General features: G+C 40.9%; 1 protein-coding gene across 1 annotated transcript; it reads right to left on the bottom strand.

Moving 5' to 3' along the window:
* Window positions 1–13,521: 13,521 nt before the first annotated feature.
* Window positions 13,522–15,528, bottom strand: LOC142175118 (putative DNA-directed RNA polymerase). The gene is made up of 3 exons (XM_075241691.1): window positions 14,877–15,528; window positions 14,218–14,674; window positions 13,522–14,104 (listed from the first exon to the last, which is right to left on the bottom strand). Exons 1-3 carry the CDS (start codon window positions 15,526–15,528, stop codon window positions 13,522–13,524), a joined length of 1,692 nt encoding a protein of 563 aa, XP_075097792.1.
* Window positions 15,529–23,653: the final 8,125 nt, after the last annotated feature.

Below are 23,653 nucleotides of genomic sequence, written 5' to 3'. Positions count from 1 at the left end.
GGGATGCAGTGTCATTCTATTATTTCATATGGTAAGGATGAGAGTAAAAGCACGAAGAGTGATGTCGTGCATGTGTTACTGTTTCACTATTTTTTTGATTTAGATATGATGTTCATTATGCTCCTTTATTGATGCTTCTTTGTTGGCTTATTGTTAGAATCTGATATTCCCTGCAGCATGCCCCCTTCCCACCTTATTTTGTTGATTTCTGTTATTATGTTTCTGTCTGTATATGGTTTATCTGCAATGGTATATGTGATTGTCATGTTCTAGCCTTGTCACTACTTCGCCGAGGTTAGGTTCGACACTTACTCAGTACATGGGGTCGGTTACTGATACTACACTCTGCACTCTTTGTGCAGATTTTGATACCGGACCCGGTGAGTAGCTGAGGTAGCTGCCTTTAGTCCAGTGATACTAAGGTAGATCTGTTGGTGTCCGCAGAGCCTAGAGTCCCCCTTCCCTGCTTTAGTTTTTATACTGTCTCTTTCATTCTGAGAACAATTGTATCTTTCTTTTCAGACCAATGGTTATAGTAAAAATCATAGATATTCGTGATATTGTAACACCAGATTCATGGGTAGACTTGTATTGGTTTAATTGATTGTGTTATAACTCTTCCGCATTTATAATTTATTTAACTTTAGTTTTGGCTTATATCTGTTTGGTTTGAATGGTAAACGTGTAAAATCTTAATAGTTGGCTTGCCTAGCTTTCACGAGTAGGGTTCATCACGACTCCCGAGGTTGAAAAATTCGGGTCGTGACAGGTTGAGACATTAAAGAAGTTGAAAATGACAAATTTTATTAGTTTAAATTTTAGTAGAACTACGATGAAAATGAAGAAAAAGAAAACAAAAGGAAAAATGCCTCAAAATTATAGTTTTAATATTTTTTTCCGGTGCTCACTCTCCTTCAAGAGAGTGTATTCATTCTCTACGTCACATGGCCCAAAATTTTTGTATTTATTACATTTCAAACAAAGCCAGGGGGTCATAGGACCCCACAAAGTATAAAGGTGCATTTGAAAAAGTGAGATAACCCCAATGGGATAATTATGTATTATCCTAAAGTAAAATGGTAAACATTCTCTATCTTATCTTCAGTGAAATTCCTCGGTGCACTAGATTTAATACCGGTTAAATAGATTCTTATAAATATGGAAGTTAGCACATCATCTTCACTATTGTATATCTCAGCCTTCAGCCTAACTAATTCTTCCACCATATTTATGACTGGCTTATTTTCCCCTCCCTTTCTAAACGTGATAGCTATACCTATAGCAAAAGGCACTATTCCCCATGGAATTTTCCTGGTATAATGAATAGTGAATTTCCCATATTCCGATTCTATAGGGTACGCATACTTGATTAGTAGGTACATAATTATTGAGACTATTTCCTCACAGTTAAGGCAAATTAATGAATCCTCTATCAGAACCGCGTGAGCTATTCTCAGCTCTGGATGAGGAGCTAAACAATAAGTTCTCTCGATATAATCATATAAATGGTAATTATCTACATATGTTGTATAAGATCTTTTCCTTCTCATCTTAGATCTTGTGGTTGTTTTACATAAAAAGACTTTCATAGGTGTAAACAATAAGTACGAGGGTGATCTTTCCATTTACCTATTCTTTCTTGAACCTTTCTAATCTAACAAAATAGCCTGAATCGTCGCATTCCTTTATACATTTACCTTTGTCTCTATAATCTAAGTATCGTATAGATAGAACATAACTATAGTAAGAATTTACGAGAACATTTAACCTACTATCCGAAATTTTTCTCCTTTTTTTGTATAATTCCGGCAGATCAATCTCTCCTAGTAGGGCGTACATCTCATCTACATGAATTGATTCCCGTTTGCATGAGTCTACTCGCGCGTGGTCATAATATTTTTTCCCAGCGAGATTCTGAAGAATAAATGAGTTAATAAACTCTATTGGATGGGGTCCTTTTTCGAGTACATATATGTAAAATCCACCCATAAGTGGAGCGAAATCTGGAGTTGTTAAGAAATTATCGTGTACAGTATATATTGGTATACCCCTTAATTTAGCATTTCTGATCATATAAAAAGCGATATTAGCATCCTTCTGATAGATGAAGTTCGCAAAAATGGCGGAAGTAGTCTTTTTTAGATCACGAAGGTTAGTGGGAATTGTAAGTGTTACCTGCCGTCTTTTCTTGCTGGGATGTCACGACCCGGATTTTCCACCATCAGGTGTCGTGATGACGCCTACTATCGGAGCTAGGCAAGCCAAATATTTAAAACACCTTTCCTGCTTTCTTTCAAACAAAATAATAAACGAGACAAAATCTAAGCGGAAGACTTTAAATCTAAAGCAACTGAAAACCAAAAGTGCGAGAGTTTGAACCAAAATGCTACCCAGAGTCTGGTGTCACTAGCTCACGGACTACTACAGAATACTACAATCAATGTCTGAAGGGAAAATACATCATGTTTGTCTGATACAAGATAAACAAACAAAAAACATGGAAAGGGACTTTGGCCTGCGAACGCCAGCTAGGCTACCTCGAGAGTCCCTGGACTGAAGATAGCTCCCAGAAGTCCTACTGTTGTGGTCCGTAAGCTGCTCCCTGATCTGTGCCAAAAAAAAATGCACAGAGTGTGGCATCAGCACAATCGACCCCATGTGCTGGTAAGTGCCTGGCCTAACCCCGGCGAAGTAGTGATGAGGCTAGACAGTACCTACCACAATTAGCCTGTACAGATATATATACAACAAGTGCAAGAAAACAATAACAAGATAATACAAAGTAAAACTGGGAGGGGACATGCTATCGGGGAGTAACAGATAAAAATGAAATATCGGAAATAAACAGAAGAAACTCCGGTTTCCATGATATATATATATATATATATATATATATATATATATATATAAGTGGACGGCGTGCCACACGATCCCATAATATAGTATATAAGTGGACGGCGTGCCACACGTTCCCTATTTCCATATACCACGTGGTAGGCGTACCACCCGTTCCCATTTCATCTTTATCACAGTGCACAAAATGTCACCGGCAACGGAGGCCAATAACCAAGTGGACGGTGTGCCACACGATCCCAATTCATATCAGATATAAGTGGACGGCGTGCCACACGATCCCATAATATAGTATATAAGTGGACGGCGTGCCACACGTTCCCTATTTCCATATACCACGTGGTAGGCGTACCACCCGTTCCCATTTCATCTTTATCACAGTGCACAAAATGTCACCGGCAACGGAGGCCAATAACCAAGTGGACGGCGTGCCACACGATCCCAATTCATATCATATATAAGTGGACGACGTGCCACACGATCCCATAATATAGTTCATAATATCTGACTTCATATAGTAGACCCCTTCAGTGGAGAATAACAACTCAATACCTTTAATCCGGCAAGGGTACAACTAACAACCCAAAATATCCCGACAAGGGAGAATATATATATCAGTCTACACATCCCGGCAAGGGAGTATTCACAACACATTCTCCTTTTTAAATCCGTTCTTCCTCAACTAACACATTTATGTTCGAGCTAACGCCAAAAGTACCCCAATAGCAATTTTACCTCAACCGTTCATATTATGTGAAACTCATCAAATAAACAAGGAGTTTGTGTCACATTATTAGAATTAAAAACAATCAAGACTCACGGTCATGCTAGACTCGGGTGCATAAATAACCGTCACCATGCCTATATACCGTACTCCACATTAGCAAGTAGAAAATATCATCCTAATCCTATTCCCTCAAGCCAAAGTTAGAACAAACACTTACCTTGAATGCTCCAAACTCAACTCACGCTTCTAGTACAGCTTTACCTCTTGATTCCACCACCAATCCACTCGAATCTAGTCATAAGTTACTTAATCACATTAACAATTACTAAATGAATCATCCCCAATGCATGAAAATAGATTTTTCAAGGTTTTTCCCAAAAAGGTCAAAAATACCCCCGGACCCATGTGGTCGAAACTCGAGGTTCGGACCAAAACCCGGTTACTCATTCCCCCATGAATCCAAATATATGATTTGTTTTTAAATCGGACCCCAAATTGAGGTCCAACTTCTCAATTTATAGAAAACCTAGGTTCTACCCAAAACACCCAATTTTCCCCATGAAATTTTTTGATTTGAAGTTGAAATTATGTTAAAAGATATTAAGGAATAAAGAAATTAAGTTAGAAATCGCTTACCAATCGTTTTGATGAAGAAAAGTTGTTTGGAGAATTGCCTCTTAGGTTTTGGGTTTTTGAAAAGTGCAAAAATGACTAAAAATCCCGAATTTATACATTTTTTGGGGGCTGACGCGGACCGCACAGAAATGCACCGCGGCCGCGCCGAGGGAGGGAGCAGTGGGCTCTCTCTGAACCCACCCAGCGCGGAGCGCACTGATTTGGTGTGCGGCCGCGCTGGTCGACCCTCTGGACCCCATCACACGGACCGCACAGAAAAACACTGCGGCCGCGTGGCTTCCAGCGCGGACCGCGCGGAAATGGCCGCGGCCGCGCTGGGCCTGCAACATCTGAACCTGTATATTTTTTTCTAAGTCTAAGACCTCCCGGGCCCCATTCGAAACTCACCCGAGCCCTCGGGGCTCCAAACCAAACATGCACACAACCTTAAAAATATCTTACGTACTTACTCGTGCGATCAAATCGCCAAAATAACATCATATACATAGGATCAATCCTCAAACACATGATTTTCTTTCTTCAACTTTCATAACTCAAATTCTCCATTTTTAGTCCGAAACACATCATATGACGTCCGGCTTTAGCCAAACTTTACAGATAGTGCTTAACACATATTTAAGACTTGTACCGGGCGTCGAAACCAAAATACGAGCCCGATACCTATATTTTCTAACTCCTTTTCATTTCAAATTTTCATATCAAATTTCAGAAAAACAATTTCTTTCAAAAATTCATTTCTCGGGCTTGGGACCTCAGAATTTGATTCCGGGCACACGCCCAAGTCCCATATTTTTCTACGGACCCTCCGGGACCGTCGAATCACAGGTCCGGGTCCGTTTACCCAAAATGTTGACCGAAGTCAACATTATGCATATTAATACCAAAATTCATCAAATGTTTCACATAATTCACATATTCTAACATAAAAACTTTCCGGCTACGCGCCCGAACTGTGCACGCCAATCGAGGTAACTAAAAGCGAGGTTTTCAAGGCCTCGGGAGCATAGAACAAGGAAGAATTACGGTGATGACTCCTTGGGTCGTCACATTCTCCACCTCTAAAACAACCGTTCGTCCTCGAACGGACAAAAGAAAGAAGTACCTGAGTCGGGAAATAAATGAAGATAACGGCTCCGCATATCGGACTCGGACTCCTAGGTTGATGCCTCAGGAGGCTGACCTCTCCACTGAACACGCACCGAAGGACAACTCTTCGACCTCAACTGTCGAACCTGCCGGTCTAGAATAGCCACCGGCTCCTCCTCATATGACAGATCCTTGTCCAATTGGACAGTGCTGAAATCCAACACGTGCGATGGATCTCCGCGTTACTTCCGTAGCATAGATACATAAAACACGGGATGCACAACTGACAAGCTAGGTGGCAAGGCAAGTCTATAAGCCACCTCTCCCATACGATCAAGAATCTCAAATGGACTGATGAACCTAGGGCTGAGCTTGCCCTTCTTCCCAAATCTCATCACGCCCTTCATAGGCGATACACAGAGCAATACCCGCTCACCAACCATGAAAGCAACATCTCTGACCTTGCGGTCTGCATAACTCTTCTGTCTGGACTGAGCTGTACAAAGTCTATCCTGAATAATCCTGACCTTGTCCAAGGCTTCCTGAACCAGATCCGTACCCAATAATCGAGCCTCTGCCGGCTCAAACCATCCAACTGGAGACCGACATCGCCTACCATACAACGCCTCATACGGAGCCATCTGAATGCTGGACTAGTAGCTGTTGTTGTAGGTGAACTCTGCTAAAGGCAAAAACTGGTCCCACGGGCTCGGAGCATGTCCTCAAGAATCTGAATAGTCCTCTCGGACTGACCGTCCGTCTGGGGATGAAATGTTGTACTCAACTCAACCTCGGTGCCCAACTCTCGTTGAACCACTCTCCAGAAATGCGAGGTAAACTGTGTACCCCGATCCAAAATGATAGATAGCGGCACCCCATGAAGGCGAATAATCTCCCTGATATAAATCTCGGCTAACCTTTCGGACGAATAGGTGGCTGCAACAGGAACAAAATGCACTGACTTGGTCAGCCTATCAACAATGACCCAAATTGCATCAAACTTTTTCCGAGTCATCGGAAGTCCAGTAACGAAATCCATCGTAATCCTCTCCCACTTCCACTCGGGAAGTGCAATCCTCTGAAATAGACCACCGGGTCTTTGATGCTCGTACTTAACCTGCTGACAATTCAAACACCGAGCCACGTGCGCAATGATGTCTTTCTTCATCTTACGCCACCAATAGTGCTGCCTCAGATCCTGATACATCTTCGCGGCGCCCGGGTGAATAGAATACCGAGAACTGTGGGCCTCCGCTAAGATCAACTCTCGAATCCCATCAACATTGGGCACACAAACTCGCCCCTGCAATCTCAATACACCATCATCATCTAAGGTTACTTTCTTGGCACCTCCACGCTGCACCGTGTCTCTCAAGACACACAAATGGGGATCCTCAAACTGCCGCTCGCGGATACGCTCTAATAGTGAGGAACGAGCAACCGTGCAAGCTAACACTCTGCTAGGCTCAGAAATATCCAACCTCACAAGACGATTGGCCAAGGCCTGAACATCCAAAGCAAGCGATCTCTGGCTGACTGGAATATAAGCAAGACTACATATGCTGGCGGAATTCCTGCTCAATGCATCGGCCACCACATTGGCCTTCCCCAGGTGGTATAAGATAGTAACATCATAATCCTTTAGCAACTCTAACCACCTCCTCTGCCTCAAATTCAACTCTTTCTGCTTGAATAGATACTGAAGACTCTTGTGATCAGTGCAAACCTCACACGTCTCGCCATATAAGTAATGCCTCCAGATCTTCAAGGCATGAACAATGGCTGCCAACTCGAGATCATGAACCAGATAATTCTTCTCGTGGATCTTCAACTGCCTCAAAGCATAAGCAATGACTTTGCCTTCCTGCATCAACACTGCACCAAGCCCAATACGAGATGCATCACAATAGACCGTATATGGCCCTGAACCTGTGGGCAAAACCAATACTGGTGCCATAGTTAGAGTCGTCTTGAGCTTCTGAAAGCTCGCCTCACACTCGTCCGACCACCTGAACTGGACACCCTTCTGGGTCAATCTGGTCATAGGGGCTGCAATAGATGAAAACCCCTCCACGAACCGACGGTAGTAACCTGCTAACCCCAGGAAACTCCGAATATCCATAGCTGAAGCTGGTCGAGGCCAGTTCTTGACTGCTTCTATCTTCTTCGGGTCTACCTGAATACCTGCTGCTGATACGACATGACCCAGGAATGCGATCGAACTCAACCAAAACTCGCACTTTGAGAACTTAGCATACAACTAGCTATCCTTTAGGGTCTGAAGGACCACTCTGAGGTGCTGCTCATGCTCCTCCTGACTGCGGGAGTATATAAGAATATCGTCAATGAAGACTATCACGAACAAGTCCAAATAAGGTCTAAACACTCGGTTCATCAACTCCATGAACGCTGCTGGGGCATTAGTCAATCCAAATGACATGACCAAAAACTCATAGTGCCCATACCGAGTGCGAAATGCTATCTTGGGGCCATCAGACGCCCTAATCCTCAGTTGATGATAACTAGATCTCAAATATATCTTCGAGAACACCCTCGCACCCTGAAGCTGGTCGAATAAATCATCAATCCTCGGTAGTGGATACTTATTCTTAATTGTAACCTTGTTCAATTTCCGGTAATCGATGCACATTCTCATCGAACCATCCTTTTTCTTAACAAACAACACCGGCGCACCCCAAGGTGAAACACTAGGTCTAATGAAACCTTTCTCAAGCAAATCCTACAGCTGTTCCTTTAACTCTTTCAACTCCGGCGGGGCCATACGATATGGCGGGATAGAAATGGGCTGAGTTCCCGGGGCCAAATCAATACAAAAGTCGATATCCCTGTTGGGCGGCATACCTGGCAAGTGTGAAGGGAAAACCTCAGGAAACTCCCGAACAACGGGCACAGAATCAATAGAAGGGGCCTCCGCGCTAGAATCGTGAACATACGCCAAGTAGGCCAAACATCCCTTCTCGACCATACGCCGAGCTTTCACATACGAGATAACATTGTGGGTACAATGACCAGAAGTCCCTCTCCACTCTAAACGGGGTAAATTCGGTAAGGCTAAGGTCACGGTCTTGGCATGGCAATCTAAGATAGCATGGTACGGGGATAACCAATCCATCCCCAATATAACATCAAAGACGACCATGTCTAAAAGCAACAAGACAACATGGGTCTCAAGACCCCCAAACACTACGATACAAGAACGATGAACTTGGTCGACCATAATAGAATCACCCACCGGTGTTGACACATAAACAAGAATACTCAACGAGTCACTAGGCATAACCAAATATGGTGCAGAATAGGACGACACATATGAATACGTAGATCCGGGATCAAATAGCACAGAAGCATCCCTATCACAGACCAAAATAGTACCTGTAATCACAGCATCTGATGACTCAGCCTCTGGCCTGGCTGGCAAAGCATAACAACGGGGCTGGGCCCCACCTCCCTGAATCATATCCCTGGGACGATCTACTGCTGGTTGACCCCTACCTCTAGCGGTCTGAGCTCCACCTCTAAGACCTTTACCTCCACCTCTATGTCCTCTACCCCCGCCTCTAGTTGGCTGGGCAGGCTGTGGGGCAACTGGTTCCTGGATCATCGGGCGAGGACCCTGCTGCTGCGAGCTACTGGAAGCTCGAGGGCAATATCTGGCAATGTGACTCACATCGCCGCAAGTATAACAAGCCCTCGGCTACTGAGAATAACGATGTGGTGGTGCACTGATAGGTGCTGATGGTGAACTGAAGAGCTGCTGGTCAGAATACTGCGGCTGAGAACCACGACCACCTGGTGTACCATAAGAAGCCTGGAGAGCTAACTGAAAGGGCCTCGAAGGATGGCCTCTACCATAAGAATCCCTACCTCCAGACGAGGTACCACTGAATCTACCCGAATGACGGGGCCTCTTATCAGACCCATAACCACCTCCCTGAGCAAGTGCCATCTCTATCTGGCGGGCACCATCTGCCACCTCCTGAAATGAAATCTCACTACCGGCACTCATGGCCATCTGAACACGGATCGGCTGGGCCAACCCATCAATAAACCTCCTCACCCTCTCTCTATCGGTGGGGAGTATCACAATGGCCTGACGAGCAAGATCAATGAACCGGGTCTCATACTGGGTGACCGTCATAGGACCCTGCTAGAGACGCTCAAACTGCATGCGAAGAGCATCTCGCTGAGTAACTGGGAGAAACTTCCCCAGAAATAACTCTGAAAACTGATCCCAGGTCAATGATGGCGACCCTGCTGGCCTGGCTAAACAGAAATCCCTCCACCAAGTCTTGGCGGATCCTGCCAGGCGAAAAGTAGCGAAGTCGACCCTATTGGTCTCTATAATGCCCATAGTCCGTAGAACCTCATGATAACTGAATATGAAATCCTGAGCATCCTCTGAGGGAGTGCCACTATATGTAGTAGTGAAGAGCTTGGTGAAACGATCAAGCCTCCACAAGTCATCCGCGGACATACCCGCGCCATCGCTGGACTGAGCCGCAATACCTGGTTGGGCTGCCACAGCTGGCTGAACTGCCACGGCTGGCTGAACTGCTGGAACCTGAGCCTGAGGAGCTACCGGCTCTGGAGTATGAGTATCGCGAGTTTGAACTACTCCCCCAGCCTGAGATGTGGCTGGAGCTACGGGAAGAAAACCCACTCTAGAAATGCCCTCCATAAAGCCTACCAGTTGGACCAAAGCATCCTGAAGCACTGGAGTGGCTATGAAACCCTCTGGGACCTGAGTTGGGCCCACTGGAACAGCTGGGGCCGGAACCTCCTCCTCAAAATCGACCTGAGGCTCCGTCTGCCGCTCAGGGCTGAGCTCTACCCCGGCCTAGGCCTCTGGCAAGGCCTCGCCCTCTACCCCTAATAGGAGCTGCTGCTGGGGGCTCGGCTGCTGCGCGGTAGAAGAGGAAGCACGTGTTCTCGCCATCTGCGAAAGAACAGAGTGGAAAGACGATCAGTACTTGAGAAACAGAATCGCACGACAAGAATGAACAAGGTGAAGTTTTCCTAACTCAGTAGCCTCTGCAGGATAAATACAGACGTCTCCGTACCGATCCCTCAGACTCTATTGAGCTTGTCCGTGAGTTGTGAGACCTAAGTAACCTAGTGCTCTAATACCAACTTGTCACGACCCGGATTTCCCACCATCGGGTGTCGTGATGGCTCCTACTATCGGAGCTAGGCAAGCCAAATATTTAAAACACCTTTCTTGCTTTCTTTCAAACAAAATAATAAACGAGACAAAATCTAAGTGGAAGACTTTAAATCTAAAGCAACTGAAAACCAAAAGTGCGGGAGTTTGAACCAAAATGCTACCTAGAGTCTGGTGTCACTAGCTCACGGACTACTACAGAATACTACAATCAATGTCTGAAGGGAAAATACATTATGTTTGTCTGATACAAGATAAACAAACAAAAAACATGGAAAGTGACTTCGGCCTGCGAACGCCAGCTAGGCTACCTCGAGAGTCCCTGGACTGAAGATAGCTCCCAGAAGTCCTACTGCTGTGGTCCGTAAGCTGCTCCCTGATCTGTGCACCAAAAATGCACAGAGTGTGACATCAGCACAACCGACCCCATGTGCTGGTAAGTGCCTGGCCTAACCCCGGCGAAGTAGTGACGAGGCTAGATAGTACCTACCACAATTAACCTGTACAGATATATATACAACAAGTGCAAGAAAACAATAACAAGATAATACAAAGTAAAACTGGGAGGGGACATGCTATCAGGGAGTAACAGATAAAAATGAAATATTGGAAATAAACAGAAGAAACTCCGGTTTCCATGATATATATATATATATATATATATATATATAAATAGAAGAAACTCCGGTTTCCATGATATATATATATATATATATATAGTGGACGGCGTGCCACACGATCCCATAATATCATATATAAGTGGACGGCGTGCCACACGATCCCATAATATAGTATATAAGTGGACGGCGTGCCACACGTTCCCTATTTCCATATACCACGTGGTAGGCGTACCACCCGTTCCCATTTCATCTTTATCACAGTGCACAAAATGTCACCGGCAACGGAGGCCAATAACCAAGTGGACGGTGTGCCACACGATCCCAATTCATATCAGATATAAGTGGACGGCGTGCCACACGATCCCATAATATAGTATATAAGTGGACGGCGTGCCACACGTTCCCTATTTCCATATACCACGTGGTAGGCATACCACCCATTCCCAATTCATCTTTATCACAGTGCACAAAATGTCACCAGCAACGGAGGCCAATAACCAAGTGGACGGCGTGCCACACGATCCAAATTCATATCATATATAAGTGGACGGCGTGCCACACGATCCCATAATATAGTTCATAATATCTGTCTTCATATAGTAGACCCCTTCAGGGGAGAATAACAACTCAATACCTTTAATCCGAGCAAGGGTACAGCTAACAGCCCAAAATATCCCGACAAGGAAGAATATATATATATTAGTCTACATATACCGGCAAGGGAGTATTCACAACACATTCTCCTTTTTAAATCCGTTCTTCCTCAACTAACACATTCATGTTCGAGCTAACGCTCCAAAAGTACACCAATAGCAATTTTACCTCAACCGTTCATATTATGTGAAACTCATCAAATAAACAAGGAGCTTATGTCACATTATTCGAATTAAAAACAATCAAGACTCACGGTCATTGTAGACTCCGGTGCATAGATAACCGTCACCATGCCTATACACCGTACTCCACATTAGCAAGTAGAAAATATCATCCTAATCATATTCCCTCAAGCCAATGTTAGAACAAACACTTACCTTGAATGCTCTAAACTCAACTCACACTTCTAGTACAACTTTACCTCTTGATTCCACCACCAATCCGCTCGAATCTAGTCATAAGTTACTTAATCCCATTAATAATTACTAAATGAATCATCCCCAATGCATGAAAATAGATTTTTCAAGGTTTTTCCCAAAAAGGTCAAAAATACCCCCGGACCCACGTGGTCGAAACTCGAGGTTCAGACCAAAACCCAGTTACCCATTCCTCCATGAATCCAAATATATGATTTGTTTTTAAATCAGACCCCAAATTGAGGTCCAACTTCTCAATTTGTAGAAAACCTAGGTTCTACCCAAAACACCCAATTTTCCCCATGAAAAACTTTGATTTGAAGTTGAAATTATGTTAAAAGATATTAAGGAATAAAGAAATTAAGTTAGAAATCGCTTACCAATTGTTTTGAAGAAGAAAGTTGTTTGGAAAATCGCCTCTTAGGTTTTGGGTTTTTGAAAAGTGGAAAAATGACTAAATATCCCGAATTTATACATTTTTCTAGGGGTTGGCGCGGACCGGACAGAAATGCACTGCGGCCGTGCCAAGGGAGGGGAGAAGTGGGCTCTCTCTGAACCCACCCAGCGCGGACCGAACTGATTTGGTGCGCGGACCGCGCGAAAATGGCCGCGGCCGCGCTGGGCCTGCAACATCTGAACCTGCATATTTTTTTCTAAGTCTAAGACCTCCCGGGCCCCATTCAAAACTCACCCGAGCCCTCGGGGCTCCAAACCAAACATGCACACAACCTTAAAAACATCTTACGGACTTACTCGTGCGATCAAATCGCCAAAATAACATCATATATATAGGATCAAGCCTCAAACACATGATTTTCTTTCTTCAACTTTCATAATTCAAATTCTCCATTTTTAGTCCGAAACACGTCATATGACGTCCGTTTTTAGCCAAACTTTACAGATAGTGCTTAACACATATTTAAGACTTGTACCGGGCGTCAGAACCAAAATACGAGCCCGATACCTCTATTTTCTAACTCCTTTTCTTTTCAAATTTTCATATCAAATTTCAGAAAAACAATTTCTTTCAAAAATTCATTTCTCATGCTTGGGACCTCAGAATTTGATTCCGGGCACACGCCCAAGTCCCATATTTTTCTACGGACCCTCTGGGACCATCGAATCACAGGTCCGGGTCCGTTTACCCAAAATATTGACCGAAGTCAACATTATGCATATTAATACCAAAATTCATCAAATGTTTCACATAATTCACATATTCTAACATAAAAACTTTCCGGCTATGCGCCCGAACTGTGCATGCCAATCGAGGCAACTAAAAGCAAGGTTTTCAAGGCCTCGAGAGCACGGAACAAGGAAAAATTACGGTGATGACCCCTTGGGTCGTCACATGGGACGATCATATATCCATATTTTGATTGCTTCCGATTTCAGATAGTCCTGGACTGTAGTAAAAACTGGTGTTGAATAGTAGACCGGTCTGCCCATAGCTGATGCTAACCATTCTACAGAGCGGATTAAAGTCATTAGGTTTACAATACGAGGAAACCTCGACTTAAAGAACTTCTCGATATGACTAGAAAGGTTCAAGCATTCTTTTCTCTTTAACAAAATGGAGTTGTAATGTTGATGGAGATCGCCCGCCATGATGTATGTTGTCTTTCCATAGATCAACGGCATTAGAAGAGATTTAACAATTTTTCTATCAACCCCGTCACATACGTGAGTTCTAATCAGGTGAGGATCCTCGAAAGTTTTACTTTCCTCAATCAAGGACTTTTTAATCTCTGATACAAAAAAGTCGTAAACGTCATTAATACCTATTTCCTTTTTAGGCTGCTCCTTATCACCTTTAGTTGGAATAAGATTCGTACAATTAGCTATTTCAAAATCTAACAAGAAGTAACTAATTATCTGATAAGCGCTTGCAGATGCATCTTGTGTGATAGGAAGTTGCCTGTCTGATACCCTAGTATCCAACCCTTGGATAATTATAGCTTGCTTAGGAATTGAAAGGGATCTTTAGCGGTAGGTGCATACTCAAGGATTCTTGAAATAGAGTCAAAATCCTGCACATGATACCATTTCTCAGCCGCGGGGTAAGTATCAAACGTTTGATAATGAAATGAGGCTGCCGCATATAACATTGTCTTAACCTTCTCATCGTATTCTATACTATGAGAAGGATTTACCATCTTAGCCTCATAAACTGTACGCTTAGAGAACACTATCAAAGACCTTGCTAAATCACGCTCGTGGAAATGTAATACCCTCGCGCGATAAATCCTACTGCGAAAGTCGAGGAATGCTGGAAGATAAAATTCATACCCCTCGTAAGCTGACGCTATATCGGGTATAAACCTTTCATAACGGGCTCGCTGGATATCAGTCAAGAACTCTTTTAGCAATGTTGGATAGATGTTAGGTTTGAGGCCATCACAGTCCTTTGATGCTCCTAGATAAGCCTCCCTCAATAGCTTGCACCCCTCGGCTACATTTACGTTGGCTAGAAACTTCGGCCTCAGTAGATCTATTTCCACTAATATATCATAATTAATTTTAATGAAATCTAAGAGAGCTACATTTTATCTCAAAAGCCTCTTTCTGTAAGGTATTCATGGTGTCACACATTTCCTGGTAGTTTTCACCCAATAAAATATTAAAGTTATTCTTATCGCGGGATGTTAATAGATTATAGCGATTATATAAATATAAATCCCCGTTAGGTTCGCTTAAATAACCTCCAGTAATATCAGATAGTGATTTAGGCGCCTCTCCCCTCACTTTAAGTCGTTCTACAACACCCCACTCCTTAGGAGGGTATACCATAGGTAGACTTAACTGGACCGGGAGAATGCTTAAATCAAAATTGCAAATTACATATATAGGCTTTTGTTTGTAATACTTACGGTTAGCACCCTTCTCTGTTTTATTAACCCTTTGATCAGGAAAAGATAAATCGTTAGATGTTGTTATCAACTCTCTTTCTAATAAAAATTCAACCAATAATACACCTATATTCTTAGTTATACAACCAGGAATTACATTAACGAAAGGTTTGCTCCCAACCCGTTGATAATTCCTTTCAGACAGTAATTTAGCATGAACTCTAGCCATTCTATCTAGTTGGTCTACAAGGGTAGAAAGGCGAACGGCTGGGCTCTCATTAATACTATTGAAGAGGCAACCAAAGATGTAAATAATAATGCCTTCCAATGTATACTGATGAAAGAGGTTTAGAAGATCTAACTCACTGGTAGTGAGTTTCTTACTAGCCTTAAGATACTCCTTAGCAGAGGGTGCATCTTTCTTAACCAAAAGATTTATCATCATAGGTGTAGCCTCAAACAAACTCTGTATATCATCATACAGATATGTTTGTTCTTCAATCATCTTTTGTAATTCGTATAATTTATAACTGTCGCACCTGTCTACTTTAGATTTCCGCAACAATTCCAACACTGCACTTTGGTATTTCCCAATATTACTTTGTTCGGTAATATTTAATCCTTTATCCTCGGCAATATCATTAAACTTCGGTTTGAGAACCCGGCGATAAAAAATATTTAATATATCTTTTATCCCAGGGTGTGTATCCACATTATAGGAACAAGTCAAATAAAGGGTCCAACCCTTCCTAATATCATTCTTTCTAACATTATGCTGACGGGAAAAAATCATTATCAAATAATACATCATATCAGTAGAATAACCCACGAAACAGTCTATGTATCGCTCACCCTGCGCCAAAACCAATAGCCTATAAATTAATTATATCTAGGCTAAATGACGTAGGTATATTAATTCCAGGGTGACCGAGTTTTATTCCCTATAGAGTTGCTAATATATGAATATCATTTTTTTTTTTTTGAAAAATATCAAAACTACTCAAATTAAAGAGAAAGACCTTTAATGTTGTGATCTAAAACATGACATTGTTAATATAAATCTTCTAAATAACTAAGAGTAATATGGGAAGTTTGAACTTAAATAGATTCTAAGGCATTACTCCTTCCGGTCCATAATAAGTGACCAATTTGCCTTCGGCACACCCATTAAGAAAATATAAAATTTTAGATAAAAATAGTTAGTATGACTAAATTACCCTTAGTTAAATGTTGTGGCATAATTTAATGTGAGGAGTAAAATAATTTTTAGGAATACGTACATAACAGTAATTTTGGAAAACAAATTAAATTTTTTCTTGATTATATAAATGGACACTTATTTTGGACCAAAATAAAAAGACAAATTGATCACTTATTGTGGACCGGAGGGAGTATTATTTTGAAACAAATCAAGTAAATATTCTTTTAGCCTTTCAAATATGATTAAAATAAGTCTCTTTTATGAAACCAATAAAGCATAAATTATGTTATTATAAAGGGAAACTTAGTGAAATGACTATTATAATTAAGGGTAAATTACACTAAACCCCTTATAATATGATTTAATTGCATATAAATCCTTGTATTTTAAAATGAAACATTTGCACTCTATATACTACGAAAATTCTAAATACACCTCTTACATTTTAACATTCATCTTAGAAAGAGATATATCAGAAAACTAAAAGTGGGATTGGTCAAGGTCCAAATAAAATCACAGAACAATAAATAAATAACCGACAAATTTTTTTAAGAGTGAACTGTATGGCAAACCCTCTGTCCCATAATGCAAGACGACAATTGTTTCACTAATAATTTTGTTATGTTCCAACCATTGTCGTCCACCAACACTCCAGCAAATACCTTAATAATCTAAATGAGATTCCATTCCTGTCAAACTATGGCAATGATTAAGAGAGACGGATTCAAAATTTAAGTTGATCTATGGACGCAATATTTAAGGTTTTTGGAATTAAACTTATTATTTTTTTCAATAAAATTGCTTGCCTGAGCCGATGATTTATTGGAAACAACTTTTCTACCTCTACAAGGTTGGGGTAAGGTGTGCATACACACTACCTTTTCAAACCCCAATATGTGTTGTATATTTTTTTTAAATTACGGATTTATATCTACAATTTGTTGCAATGTTAGTAAATTTTTACATATAAATTTATCGGAAAAGGTCTAAAAATGCCACTCAACTAACATAAATGGCATATCTATGTCATCCGTTAAAAGGTCACCCTATTCATGCCACTAACATTATACTTTTGGCTTATTTATGTTGGGCACATGCCCATGTTGTCCAGCCAAAGGCCCAATGGCCTAATCATATTCTCTTTTGGTTAACATTCCTATTCGGAATTGGATTCGTTTTTTGTTCCTATTTAGAGTTGGTTTTGGCTTTAAGAGAAAGCACCACTCATGCTCTATAAATAGGACAACCTTGGAGAATTATTCTATGCTCATTGATACAAGTCTTTGAAAGACTTAAGCACATAAGAGTGGTTTTTGAAAGAGCTTTCGTCAAGAGAGAAGAGAGAAGAAAAATATTTATTTTGCTGCAGATTTTTATTCCAACCAGCCAATTTCAAATCATGTTTCCGATTCGTTAACCGTTGGATCGGGCTAAAATTTTGACTGAGTGTTTGTAACATCTTGGCCTTGAATTTGAACAGTGGAGATCGGATTAAAGGCTCGTAGCATCTGATTTCGAGCCTCGAACAACAGCTTTATCTTTGTGGATTATACTCTTTCTTCAATTGATTAGTTGTTGCTCTTGTTGCTATTGTTGCTCCATGTTTGATACTTGGTGTGTAGATAATTTGGAGAACTTTTGTAACCCTCTTATTGTTATAGTGGAGCTTTTTGGATCTTTGTTATCCCGTAGTTTTTACCTTCGATTTGAAGGGTTTTCCATATTAAAATTTGGTGTTCTTTATCTTCTTTATTTTTGGGTTTGCCTCTTCGTCGACATAACAGTGGTATCAGCGCCTTGGTTATTTATCCGGGTTGTTACGGAATGGAGGCGAATATGAGCAAGATGGTATGTTTAAATGGGAGAAATTATAATGTTTGGAGAAGCAAGATGAAAGACTTGTTGTTCGTAAAGAAGATGCATCTACCCGTTTTTTCAGCTCATAAACCCGAGAGTATATCCGATGAAGATTGAGATTTCGAGCACCAACAAGTATGTGGATATATACGTTTGAAATCCTGACTCTGCTTCTGGGTTGTGAACGAGATACATGCCAGATCATTGTGGGAAAAGCTAGAGACTCTTTATGCTTCAAAAACCAGGAACAACAAATTGTTTCTGCTAAAGTAATTGATGATCTTTAAATATAAGGAAGGCAGCCCTATCCTTGATCACATAAATAATTTTCAGGGCGTCCTTGACAGCTATCTGGAATGGGAGTTAATTTTGATGATGAGATACAAGGACTTTGGCTTCTTAATACTCTGCCAGACTCTTTGGAAACTCTTCGTGTTTCTTTGACAAATTCAGCTCCTGGAGGTAAGGTGGCCGTGGAATATGCCAAGAGTGGTGTGTGGAATAAGGAAGTAAGGAGAAAATCTCAGGGTTCGTCCTCACAAGCAGATATCTTGGTTACAGAAGACCGGGGGAGAGATAGAACAAGAGGCTCAAGGAATAGAGGTAAAAGTAGAAGTAAGTCAAGGTCCAAATACTATAATATTACATGCACCACTGTGGCAAGAAAGGATATATCAAAAGGTTTTGCCGCAAGTTGAATCAAGATACTAGAGAAGGAAAGAAGCTGAAAATAACGAGAACAATGTTGCTGCTATTGTTCGAGATGACCTTCTTTTTGCTTATGATGAAAACGTCATCAATTTGGTATCCCATTGTGAGCACGTAATTTTTGCCCTATATATGAATTACTCCCATAAATTCAAAACAAAATAACTTCTTTTCATTATTTGGAATTTTGAGGATTTTGTGGCATTTTCTGATAATTGTTTGCATTTGTCTGTGCATTTTTATTTTTGTTTAATTAATGGAAAAATACAAAAATATGTTTCATTTGCATTTTAGGAGTTAATTTTGCATTTTAAAATCAATTAGTAATTTAGTTGCCTTACAAAAATGGAAAATCACAAAATTGGTTTATTTTGCATTGTTCAATTTCTAGATTTGAATCTTGCTAGTTTTCCTTTAATTTGGTATTTAATTAGTTGTAATAATTAGTAGGGTTAATTAATTTAATTTTCTAGGATAATTTGATTAGGAGTTAATTTAGGATTTATTTTTAATTTTTAATTTGATTAGAAAAAAGAGATCAAAGGAAAAAAGAAAATGAAAAGAAAATGGATTTATTAAGAGAAGACCCTGATTTGGGCCATTTATACTCAAAATTCCTCAGGCCCAAACAATTGTGCCTAAAACCCGGCCCAAACCCGCGCCCCAACCCGGTTCGTCACCCCTTCATCCGAAACGACGTCATTTTGATATTCTTTGATCTCGACCGTCGAGGTTAGTTGATCTGACGGTCCAGAACTGACTTCATCCTGATATATAAATGTCCAAACAGCCCCCTACCCCCTCTCATCTCCTTCACCAGACCTCATCGCCTCCGCCGGAACCGCCTGCCGGAAATCGTCTTCGCCGGCGGCAGTACTCCAATCGACCCTAAATTAACGCCATAGACTCCCCTCCTTCTCCTCTTCCCAAATCTCCAAAACCCCTCCCTCGAATCCTGTTAAAACTCTTCGAATCTTGAATCGAAGAGGAAGACCAAAACTCCAACTCACCCAATCGTCCCCAAAATAACACCCCTGAACCATCGTCTCACCCTCATTCCAGAAATCCACTCCGTTTCCCTCGAATATTAGTGAAGCTCCTCGAATCTGGATTTGAATGAACAACCCTAAAAGTCCAGAGGTCAGAATCAGTGAGGGTTACAAGATTTTAGGCCTAAATCGATGTTACTCGTGTGTTCTTGATATTAAGAACATACGATTAATTTCGGATTGGGCCGGAATCAATGAGTTGAAGGCTGTCCCTTAGGCCCTTTTGTCCGGGTCCTCTTGGGTATGTTTCTTTTCTTCTCTTCAGTTCTTTTCCTCCTCTACTTCTTTGTTTCTTCTATTATTTGTTGTCTCGTTAGGTCTTTTGTGTACATTTATGGGTTGTTTATTATGCATGTTATTTTAAAAATGTTAGGTCACTTAGCTTGATTAGTTAGGTTAGTTTTATCTGGTAATCTCTTTAATCTTAGTCCAGTACTTGATTTCTGTTGTTTAGACTCGTCTCTATTATGAGCATTTGTTTTAATCAATTCGACTTGGGTTGGGTTTGGGTTTATGCCTGTGATCTTTTGATTTACTGGTTTGGGTCGAACCTGAATAAATTCAATTGGGTCGAATCGACCCATGTTCTGTCCGATTCCTTCAGGTAATAACATGGTCATTAAGGGGTAATTTGGGTAGTCTAGGCTTGGGAATCTTATATAACTGAACTAGGAAGCTTACTAGAAGCTGGGGGTGGGGGCTATTTTGAAATTCTGAGGTTTACACTAGGGATTTCTAAGCTAAAATGAAAATTTCAGATGGTTTTAAGTGCAATTTTGAACTCTTTGAGGCTGCCCTAATAGCTTGCCTATAAAGGCATTGTTACTTAGGGCTCAAGTCAGATTTTTAAGAGCCGGATATCCAGAAAATACAGAAGCTGCATAAATTTTACTACTTTCATAGGCTTCAAGAGCTAAAAGTTCTGAGAGAAAAAGACAAAGGGCTGAAAACTTTAGAATAACATTGTTTCATTGATTTGTTTTGGTGATTTTTGAGGTTTCCTTGGTGCTAAGTCAATTTTCTGGTCAGGTAGTTTTAAGATGAGTTAAAGTCGAGTTGCCTTGAGGTCTGCTGGTCCATCAAGTGACTGAAATTAGTGTTGGGATTATTGTATCTTATTTGCTGGTTCAAACTTGGCTCAAAGTTGGTTTTCTTTGGTTATTTCTGGGCTAACTCCATTGCTGTTGTTGTTCTGCTGCTGAACCATCAATTTCTGTTTTGTTTTGAAATCCAGGTACCCATTGGAACTATATACAACATGTGCAATGCAAACTTGTGTTTGAGTGTGAAATACCATGGATACAAGTTATATTTTGGGCCTACTCTTCTATTTCATTCATTTCTGTAATGTTCTGGATATAATATTATACTCTGCCTAGTAGAGCAGCCATTCCCCCCCTCTATTATGTTGTTAATGTCTTGCAAAATCCGTGTGTGTGCTCATTAATTTAATTCTGGGAATGTACGAAGCATGGGGATGGTTAAGTTGAGTTGAAGTTCAATCATATAGATTGCAGGTTATTGAATTTTTGTTTTGACATGTGAGCCATGGAATTACTATAATAAAAGTCCAGGCTCATGCTAAGCATGTTTGTTTCATATCTGTCAAGGATTAATGTCATTTTGGGGCTGGTTTGAATTTGTTTGATTAACATGGCTGTGCAAGAAAGCAGAATTGTCTAATGGGGTTCAGCATGATTATAGGATGATTACATAGTTCCGAGTTTTTTTTAAATGTTAGCTGTTCTGTCCTTCTAAAACGATCAAGTTCAGAAGCTAAATGGATATCATGGTCATTTTGAATCAGATTTAGTCTATTTTATTTTGTTTGGGATCAATTTGGAGCCATCTAGTCCCTTGATTGTGCGCTGGTTATGTGGCTATAGGGACTCGATCTTGAGTCCTTGTTTGCCGTTGTACCCTGTTGCAAAATTGGGCCTTCTTTTGGGCCCAACTCAAGTCCTTTAGAAATCAGGGAATTGGTAGCCCTTGCAATATGGTGTTGGGCTCTATTTGAGCCCAGATTTAAGATGGGGACTAGACCCACATCAACACTGCAAATAATTCTGATGTTCTGCATGCACAGAGACTCGATCCTTCACCTATTTTCCCTGCGTTCACGATCTGGGCCTCTATTGGGCCAATTGCTCATGTAGAATCATCATAAGCAGTATGCCTTTTAATGGGGCCCAACACAGATTTAGGCCCCTTCAACGTCAATAATATTTAGTTCGAATTCATTATCAACCCATTGGTTACTAGAACTCAGTTTGAACATTTAATTGAAAGTAGAAAAATAGGAATCCTCTTAGCCTTGTTAAGTAATCAATTAAGCCCATTTATTAGATTAGAGGTGAGCCATATAAGACAACGCCAATAGTTTATGGCCCTCCGAGTTTGATTTAAGTTCTTCTTTTTAATTCGGAATTGAGGTGTGCCATGCCAAACAAAGACGACAATTGCATGACCCTCATTTAATTATTGCTTTAATCTTTAGAATTCGAGGCATGTCATTTAACAAATTTTCCATGGCCCTCGCAAAGTTAAAACGAGTAGTTGCTTTAGGCGCGTTATTTTAATAATATTACCTTCCTAAATTCGGGTGTGCATTTCATGTGACCCAGATCTGAATCTTAATAACGTTGAATAAAATGTGTTTCGGATTACGGGTGCATTTCATGTGGCGCGATCCAAAGACATGCTTTAGACGACGTTAAATCTTCTTTAAAATAAATAAAAGCGATTTTGAAGTAAAAATGCACATAGGTTCAAAATATTTTAAAATCAGATTAATAGGCCAATTATAACAGTTGAGCGACCGTGCTAGAACCACGGAACTTGGGAATGCCTAACACCTTCTCCCGGGTTAACAGAATTCCTTACTCGGAGTTCTGGTTCGTGGACTGTAATACAGAGTCAATCTTTTCCTCGATTCGGGATATGAACCGGTGACTTGGGACACCATAAAATTATTCCAAGTGGCGACTCTGAATCTTTTAATAATATGATCCCGTTTTAATTGTCACTTAAAGTGGAAAAACTCTCTTATATACCCTATCCCGGAGGTGTAGGTAAAAAGGAGGTGTGACACCCATGAGACGAGCTGGATAGTAGATTTTGGAGCTACCTCACATGCCACACCAAGAAAAGATTTTTCTCATCTTATACTCATGTTGATTCTGGAATGTTAAAGATGGGCAATGCCAGTGAAGTTAAGGTGTTGGCACAATTTGTTTCTAAACTAATAATGGTTCAACGTTAGTTTTTCAAGATCTCAAGCATACTCCAGACTTTGCTTTCAATTTGATCTCCGCAAGAAGATTAGATGATGAAGGTTACCATAATGCCCTTTTTAATGGCCAATGAAAGCTCACCAAGGGCTCTTTAGTAGTAGCTCGAGGAGTCAAGTATATGTGACACAATTGTGATACTTTATGTGACACAAGGCTCTATTCTTAATGACACCATAAATCTGGTGGAAAGTGATACTTTATCAGAATTGTGGCACCGAAGACTGAGTCATATGAGCGAGAGGGGGATTACGTGTTTGGCTAAGAAAAATTTGCTTTCTAGAGTGAAACAAGCAAAGTTGAAAAGGTGTATCCATTGTTTAGCTGGCAAATAGGAAAGGGTTTCCTTTCATAGTCATCCTCCCTCAAGAAATCCCGATTTATTGGAGCTAGTACACTCTGATTTGTGTGGTCCTTTTAAAGTAAATTCAAAAGGTGGTGCACTTTACTTTGTGACCTTCATTGATGATCATTCTCGTAAGCTCTGGGTGTATCCTTTGAAATCTAAAGATCAAGCACTTAGCG

This window comes from Nicotiana tabacum, chromosome 21 (genome assembly GCF_000715075.1).
Source record: "Nicotiana tabacum cultivar K326 chromosome 21, ASM71507v2, whole genome shotgun sequence".
NCBI classification, from domain to species: Eukaryota; Viridiplantae; Streptophyta; class Magnoliopsida; order Solanales; family Solanaceae; genus Nicotiana; species Nicotiana tabacum.
Note: the sequence above shows the minus strand (reverse complement) of the source record. Positions and strands in the feature narration are given on the sequence as shown.